Source organism: Salvelinus sp. IW2-2015, linkage group LG27 (assembly GCF_002910315.2).
Source record: "Salvelinus sp. IW2-2015 linkage group LG27, ASM291031v2, whole genome shotgun sequence".
In the NCBI taxonomy this organism is placed as follows: domain Eukaryota; kingdom Metazoa; phylum Chordata; class Actinopteri; order Salmoniformes; family Salmonidae; genus Salvelinus; species Salvelinus sp. IW2-2015.
Window position 1 is genome coordinate 38,603,186 of NC_036867.1, and position 8,860 is coordinate 38,612,045.

General features: G+C 46.9%; 1 protein-coding gene across 1 annotated transcript in view; it reads right to left on the reverse strand.

The window, feature by feature from the left end:
- Window positions 1-8,860, reverse strand: part of cracdlb (cracd like b) — a 23,701-nt gene that overhangs the window by 3,117 nt on the left and 11,724 nt on the right. Inside the window, exons 2-8 of the mRNA XM_070435545.1 lie at window positions 2,241-2,318; window positions 1,872-2,028; window positions 1,600-1,735; window positions 1,341-1,502; window positions 1,017-1,085; window positions 692-886; window positions 2-550 (exon numbers count right to left, since the gene is read on the reverse strand). Of these exons, the coding sequence (XP_070291646.1) occupies window positions 2-550; window positions 692-886; window positions 1,017-1,085; window positions 1,341-1,502; window positions 1,600-1,735; window positions 1,872-2,028; window positions 2,241-2,289 (1,317 nt within the window). The 5' untranslated portion in view covers window positions 2,290-2,318. The remainder of the gene's footprint in view (window position 1; window positions 551-691; window positions 887-1,016; window positions 1,086-1,340; window positions 1,503-1,599; window positions 1,736-1,871; window positions 2,029-2,240; window positions 2,319-8,860) is intronic.

Consider the following 8,860-nt stretch of genomic DNA (forward strand, 5'->3'; position numbering starts at 1 on the left):
TATTCTCTTCTGGCTTCTCTTTTGATGGCAGTTGATTTGTGGTGGAAGTGACATTATCTGATCCATAGACAGGACTGAGAGGCCTGGAGAGGGTCTTTTCAGATGTAGACCCAGGCCYACTTCCCTGGTCTGAATTATCCTGGATGAGAGTTCTTGGGCGTTTGACCCGGATAGGTTSCGGGGGCTTCTGTGGCTCCTCCACTGCTGCTGAAGGGGGAGTGGGCAGGCTCGGGGTCTCCAGGATGGAGGTCTTGGTCATGGGTTCTGGTAGAGGAGAGGTCATAGCCTGGAGGTAGAGAGGGTTGGTGGTGACACGTCCCTCTGTCTCAGAGGACACTTGTCTCTGTAATACCTCTTTCTGACCACCAGGGGGTACTGACTGCCAGGGCTTCTCCTCAGAGTCTTTTGGAGATGAAGAGAACGGTCGCTCCCTCRCCTCCTCTTCCTCTCTGTCCTRGTCCTCCGTTCCATCCTGCTCTTCCTCCCTCTCAGACWGGGGCTGGTCWGGGTCCAGGTCACTCAGGCTCTCTGAGCCYAGTCTGCTTGCTCTCTAGTAATGACACAGACAAGATAAACAGCCRGTTAAACCATGGTCTTATATTTACACTGTAATCAAGGTATTAGAGATTGAAATGCTGCCCAGTACCCACTATGTGGTGTTTTGATGTTACACTATACAGTGAGATCTTACCAGGGGACCTTTCCMTCCCTTGGCGCTGGCCCTCTGGTTCCTGGGTTTAACAGACATYCGGTGACGGGCGGCAGAGCTGTCCAGGCTAGGAGTGTACTGGGCTGGGCTGGTGAAGTCCARTGCAGGGGAGGGCTCTGGATCACAGGGGGAAGCAGGATTCGGGGAGAGAGGACGGGAGGAGGGCTGGGAGAGGCACTGAGGAGAAAGTAGAAAAGCACYTTAACAACTGAAATGGACCCAACAAACATGTTTTCGGTGAATGTTGTTAGGATGATCAGTATGTGAATGTGYGATGTGGTGTAATGCAGACAGGAAGTTGCATCACCTGCTCCTCCTCCTCACTTCCTGTCCCTGCTAAACTCAGAGAGCTATGGTGCCTGTGAGTGTTAGGGAACTAGGGATGGAATGGAGGGAGAGGTGTCAATCAGTCAGTCACACAAGGTGGTGGAAGAGTAATGAAGCATGATGATGATGATAATGGTGATGATTACATTGTGTTTTGTTTGCAAGTGTACCAACAGARTCTACTGACTACAGCAAGGTTTATTCTCTAAAAATAGATATTATCTCAATGAGACTATCCTGGATAAATACAAGTTAGATCAATTGTATCCATGTGTGTGCAGTATATGTGATCAGCCCCATTCACCTTGTAGGAAGGCCCCTGTGCTGTTCGGTCATGGAACAAGATCTCTGGAGGGCTCTGGGGTAAACCATCATCCTCAGAGGTGGCTCCGGAATCTTCCATTCTCTTTCCAGGGATCAGCAAGGGGGGAGYGCCCAGACACATGTTCTGCRGCTGCAGTTTCAGCTGCCCAATCAGAAACAGTGCATGTGTGATGAGCARACTCCGGGACCAATCACAACAGTAGATTAGACTATAAGGACCCTRCCACCTACGYATTCACCTGCAGTTCTCMTATCCTGCRGTGTACGTTCTCCTGAGACAGAACCCTCGTCGGCTCAGAGGAGCTCTGTGATTGGTCAGCCAGGAAGATGCTGTCATGTGACAGAGCTCTGGACCCCAGTGTATTTGGACCGCCCCTGTAAGTGACACAGGTCAAAAATATGTTTACTACGTACATACAGTATTTCCCAGTGGACATGCTACTTAAACTTGATAATTTGATCAACTTGATATGCTACTATTTCCAGTGAGTGAAAGAGGTCAGATGCTTACAAACAGTCATCCTCTGAGTCGTCGTCCCCCGGAGCTATGACATCAGCAGTGACATCACTGGCGGACTGGCTCTGCTTCATCAGTCCTTCAGTCTCCTTCCTCTTCASACGGCCAAACAGACGACTCTTCAGCAGCTTGAACCGAGACGTCTTCCTCCCTGAAACCACCACGAAGTTACTGTCCTACATTTGGTTTTGTTTGCAGAGTCAGACATGAGACTTTTGCTGTGAAGTTCATTCCTGTTTGCATTGCATAATGCACTGTATATGAAGGGTGTATTGGGAATGAATGATTTGCCAGCTACGTATGTCTGTTTACATTGGTTTAGGCATGTCAATCATTTAAAAAGAKAGAAGACAGGTGTTCTACCTGTAAGCTCTTCTCCTGAGTCCTCCACTTCCCCAGCGTTAGTATCCATGACAGGAGACTGGAGTTAGCTGCTCTTACCTAGGAAGAGAGACAGGGCAAGACAAAAACCATTCAACAACYTCGTATTTAGCAACGRCAGAGSGTTSTGTTTGAACAATGGCTATTCCTGTGAGCCATTCAGGAGCCAGTAGACTGCAGGTTACAGCTCACCTCTATCACARCACTCCCTCCCTGGACAAAGTGTGCTTTCAYGACTGGRCTCAGACTTACTGCCTGAGTATCGGTACTGTGCACACACTGCCAAATATACCTCTCTATACCCCCTTGGCGATGTGGGTTGGAGCCCTGTCTCAGCCACTCTCTGTCTATGCCCCCCTGGTGACAAGTGTGGGTTGGAGCCCTGTTCAGCCATCTCTGTCTATGCCCCATGGCGATGTGGGTTGAGCCCTGTCTCAGCCACTTCTGTCTATGCCCCCCTGGCGATGTGGGTTGAGAGCCTGTCTCAGCATCCTCTGTCTTGCCCCTGGCGATGTGGGTTGGAGCCTGTCTCAGCCATCTCTGTCTATGCCCCCTGGCGTGTGGGTTGGAGCCCTGTCTCAGCTTCTTTGTCTATGCCCCCCTGGCGATGTGGTTTGGAGCCCTGTCTCAGCCACTCTCTGTCTATGCCCCTGGCGATGTGGGTTGGAGCCCTGTCTCAGCCACTCTCTGTCTATGCCCCCTGGTGATGTGGGTTGGAGCCCTGTCTCAGCACTTCTCTGTTATGCCCCCTGGTGATGTGGTTGGAGCCCTGTCTCAGCACTCTTGTCTATGCCCCTGGTGATGTGGGTTGGAGCCCTGTCTCAGCCACTCTCTGTCTATGCCCCCTGGTGATGTGGGTTGGAGCCTTCTCAGCCACTCCTGTCTATGCCCTGGTGAGTGTGGTTGGAGCCCTGTTCCAGCCACTCTCTGTCTATGCCCCCTGGTGATGTGGTTGGAGCCCTGTCTCAGCCACTCTCTGTCTAATGCTCTTACTAAGCTGTCTCACCTCATACATTTCCGCAGCTATGTCAAAAATATTAAAAACATTAAAAAAATACTATACTGATATATATTTTATACTTGTCACAGCATTTTGCAGTTGTCGTATTTATATAACATGTATTTATTTATTAATATTTAAATATAGCACATTTGATTATCCAGCCAACATACCAGTAAATTACTTTGTCTTTCCGAGACAAAGACCCTTCATTGATAATAAATAGTTTCACACACTCTTTTCCTTGAACGAGCTGATAACAAGGCACGTTTAAGAAACCTAAGAAACCTGAAGAATTGTCTGCTTTTGTCAGGCGTTAGATATTAGCTTTGCTATGTCATTGTTCTAGCTTATTATAGTTAATAAATAAGCGTTTTTTCAAGTTTGCCAGTTGAGTGATTATTGTGTCAGCAGTTCCAATTAGTTTCAACAGTATTTCTCTTTCAGCAGATATCATGGGGACGTTTGAGTAGAACAAGCGGACCAGACAGAAGGCTTTCAGCTCCCGTGTTGGACTTTGTTCCTGGACCTGAATAGGAGTTGCCTAGCAGTCCACTGATGACGTGACGTGACATTAAATAACAAGGAGACAAATTAAACACGACCTGAGTTCAACCTTTCCAGACTCATTATGCTTACACCACACACACACACACACACACACACACACACACACACACACCACCAACCACACACACACACACACACACCACACACACACACACACACACACACACACACACACACACACACACACACAGCTTCTTTCACACAATGTCTGAAAGAAGACAACAACAACCAGAGGTTCACCAGAGTTCTAAGCACGCCCAAACTCCCACAATCCATCTTTCTCCAAGACGTCTACAAGCAGGGAGACTCAGGGAGAAGATGGGGTTAGTGTACTGAACCCAGCCAGTAAACACATGCAGCAACCAGTTAATACAACACCCTGTCTAGTACGCAACCCAGTCTAATCAACAACCCTGTAGTCAGTACCAGCAATCAGCACCCAGTCCTTAACTACTCAACCGCTACCCAAGCTTCTAACAAGACATATCCCCAGCGCTGAAAAGGCCAACGCAACCCAGTCCTTAAACACGCCTGTACGCATCCTATTAATTCAGCGCCGGGTACTACAACACTGTACCACTACTATAACCCCCTGATCTAGTGAGGATTAGTTACATATAACTCCAGTCTTATTATATTATATTCTGCGCTCCTATAGCCACCCAGTCTAATACACCATTCAATATTCTCCCATTGTTCCCTTAGATAACAAAAGCTACCCTCAAACCGACAAGCTCTTCATAACGGATCAAACACCATAGTCAACAATCCTCTCACCGTGACTACCAACTCATAAGCAAACGCAGGCTCTTAATCCCTCAAGAACAAGCCTCCCCATAACGCGCACCACCTAATTTATCATTATTACATCGCCATATGATCGCACCAGGAAGCACGCTATCTCAGATACACCAGCCCTATAACAACTTCCTGATCTAACGCCTACATTCAGACCAACACCGCAAGACCTTCTATCGAGATCACCACCTGAGCCAAACCTTCAGATTCCATTCCACGTGCCCAATAAGCCACCCTAGCAGACCGACCACGCTCCTATAATTAAACAGCAGTCCACCTCAGCACCCCACGTTACCATGATAGAGCAACCCAGTCCTCTAAATTACTACAGAGCGCACTACCGAGACCCCTATGTGAGACAATATAAGAAGCCCTAACGATAAGACCCCTATAACATTCCCTTACAGAGCCCTAACTGGCACTCCCTTATCACCCAATCCCGTCAAGAGCTCCTACGGACCACTAGTACAATCACCTCATCGGAGCCTACTACAATCCTGCTCACCCCGTCTAATAAAAGCACGACCTCCTGTCATACAGATACGGCGCACCCCTGGTCGTACATACAGACCCTACTAAAGTCTAGTACACATGCCCCAATCCAGCCTGTACTGAATACCACCGCATAACCCACGGTCTAGTAAGCCGCCAATTATCCCAGCTACTTACCATAAGCAACACCTGTCTAAGTACGGAAGCCCCTCATACAGTCTATTTTATCCTCGCAAGAGGCACCCTCACTGCTGCTAGACTGCAGACCTCAATACCAGTCTAATAACAGCAACCCAATGTCTCCAATTACAAGGAAAGCCCGCTCAGTCATACAGGAATACGGCGACCCAGTCTCAACTGACATGCAACCCAAGTCCTAAATATCCACCCCGCATGAGACCCTACGGAACCCCTATTTGTACTAACGTATGACTCTGTACGAAGGCCCTTGCAACCACGCTGGTACCCCACTAATAACTACATCCCTCGCAACCAGTCAACTACATAGGAAACACCAAGTCGCCCTAATCAGATGGAGAATACGCCCCTAAATCCATCTCAGAGCCCTATAGATAACAATAACCACACCCAGCACCCGCTGTGACTAACTCGAACTCCATGACATACACACTGTTGCCTGGTCATCTAAAGGCGTCAGCCACCTGTAGACGGAACCACTAAACTATATCTACCTCCCACTAAGTTAGGCGCACAGAGCATAAGGAAGCACTACAGGTCCTATGGACTAACTGCCTCCTCATTGAAGAGCCCTCCAATGACAACCCTCTCTACCTAGAAGCGCACTACCGGCCCGCAACTCCAACGCACAATCAGACAAAGTCCCCAGAGCCTCTTGACCCTGGGAAAGCAAGCCTTGCGCCAATTGACCCGGCGAGCGAGCAACCTCTAGTGAAACTAACCTGCGTCAGAAGAACAAGGCCCCGCTCGAAACCGAAGTAGGGGAATCGGACAGCAGGGGTACCGCGTCCTATCTGGTGGAAATCCTATCTGCATAGCTCACGCCAGGTATATTCACTGAGAAGAGCCTGGACGCTAGCGCGACGGCCCACCGTTCCCATTACTAGACTGGCTAAACAGCACATATGTCGCCAGGTGTTCGGCTCATCATGTATGATTACTCGGAATTCAACTCGGACCTCCTGTTCTGTTGAAGGATATTGTAAAAGATACTCTTACATACTCTGTATAACATCCATCATGACTGTCCTCAATTTTGCCTTAATATATGTGTCAACGCTCTAACAAGGTAACCACTCGTTCATAATAATCGGAAACCCCATCCATTGTAAACCCAAGTCTTCCTCAGTGTATCTACGATCTCTCCCCCCTGTTGCTTACGGACCTGGGCTCATGTATTAATTATTGACTCGATTAGGCAGTTTGATGTAACTGGCTCAAATTTAAAGTTCATACCGCGACAGCAAGTCTGTAATGCACTACTCATGTATAGTGAAGAAGCCCACTCAGCCTATCTGGTGAGCTAAGAAGACCTTATATTACGGCAAGAAGATGCCTAAGATAGTGACGCCTACGTGACACTCCATGGGGCTAAACATAATCCTAATTGCACATTCATCACTTTGTCTGGCACCTCAGAAAAGACACCTGAACCCAAGTGGTTTAGAAACACTTCTAATGTTCCTAGCTGTACTGGATTTACCCACCTTGAGAGACGCTGTCAAATGTCTCAGCTGTGATCACGGAGACCTCTTTAGCCTGTCAAATAATGGGATCGTCCTATAGCTTGAAGATTCTCACCTATCCAAGACGAAGAGACTGTAATGCCGACTCGACTGGGTCTATCGCGGCATGGACATATCGCATGCCTATTCTAACTCATCTTGTCTGGCATTCATGATGCCCTGGCGGAGGATAAGTCCCTTGTAGCGTATGATCCCTCTAACTACAGTTCCTTCACGAATATGGCAGATGACTCTACGGAACTTGTGTAACCTTTTAGACTCACACGCACACACACTGGGGTGTTTTGCTATTGTCAGACGACAACCAATGATCAGGTCCTCAGGGTGTTCACTGTAATGTTGAACGTCAGCATGGTCCTGACGTTCCCCTATATCCTAAGGCGTTATAATTTTGGAGAATTACATCCCAAAGCTGAGGCATACTAGTAATTTGTAAGCCCTCGAGAGAAACATACTACATATTATTAACAGTGCCGGACGAGATTGAGACGATAATAAGTAAACAGATTAAATGGCTTCCGGAAGTAAACGGAATCGAGAGGCACATTTGAATAGGAAATAGATTTCAGCTGTAGTAAGAACCATATGAAGTGAAATTATTAACTGGAAATGCGCTGCTGAAACTACACCTGAATGTCCTAAAGAAAATAAACAAAGAAGCATGCATAGCAGTTTTATAGTAAACTATTTTAGTAAAAGTTCAAAGTAGATTATAGAAGTATCTTAACATCTTACTGACTCATGCCTTTTACACTCAGGAGGCTGGTGGCAACATCCTGTTCCTACTATCTGGAGAGGGACGACGAAGCTCCGCACAGATTGTCGGTAAGAGATGGAGTGGAATGGTCGAAGCGTATCACAATGACACTCAACCAAACACATTTGAATGTACTATCTGTTTTGATACGATATTCACATTCTACTTCCGTTCTCAGTGCCCTTATCTATGAGTTCCATCCCTCAGCGTGCAGGTCCTCCCCACTCGCTTGCTAATACCCTTACGGCTCATGTATAATAGAAACCAGGTACCAATCATTGGTCCTGGAAACAAGCCTCTAAAAAGGAAGTTGTGATGATGAAGTTAACTTGTTAACCGTAACAGACTACGGCCACATGCGCAGAGCCAAGGGCATTCCCTCTCCATGAGCCAAACAACACAAGCCCTAGGGGACCCTGACATTGTCTTCAGCAAGGGTCCCACACAGCCACGGCGTGGCAGTGAACACACATGGAGTATTACCTGTTGAATAAGCCGAGGACTAAGGTAGTACGAGCATGAAAAGAACCCCTACAAATCTATTCCTGGAGTACTAGACCTATAGAGCAATACTGAACCGGACGCTGAATGGTTTGGGTGCTCTCCACCTATTAATAATAGGTATGTTTAACAACAACAGACCGTTGTGAAAATCTGATTGTCCGAGAAATGATAGGTTGAGATCCTCTGGTCCTGTTCACACAAGCAGGCATTGATGCTGTTACATATTCATTCAGCAGCAGCGAGGGTGTGCTTCTGGTCTTACCAAAAGGCAGTTTTTTTAGATGACAGATGAAGGGATGATTGGAATAAGAAACACTGTAAATGGATCAAAAATGGTTTCCTTCTTGCTGTTGAATGACGTTGCAATAGTGTTGTTTTGCAACAGGAAAACAGTTGATAGCCTCTCTGTAGGTGCAGTAAGGATGGGTAATAAGTAACACAGAATCTGGACTTTTCAAAGGAAACCGCGCTAAAGCACGGTTCATTTTTTATGAACCGGTGGAAAAAAACTCTCCTCGAGAATCATAACAAGCTGTTATTGTTGAAGGTCGTCGGACACGGATTTGGATTCTTATCAGTTAAATCCGCATTTAGCGCAGATGAGCAGAACTCGGCTCTAACAACACAATAGTCTGTAGTTAAAAGTTCAAAGGTTATGGAAAGCAAGAAACATGAAATATGCTGGTACAACAGACATGGAAGATCATGTATGTTGCAAGTTATCTTATCAATTATTACAATTTTATTCAACATGATA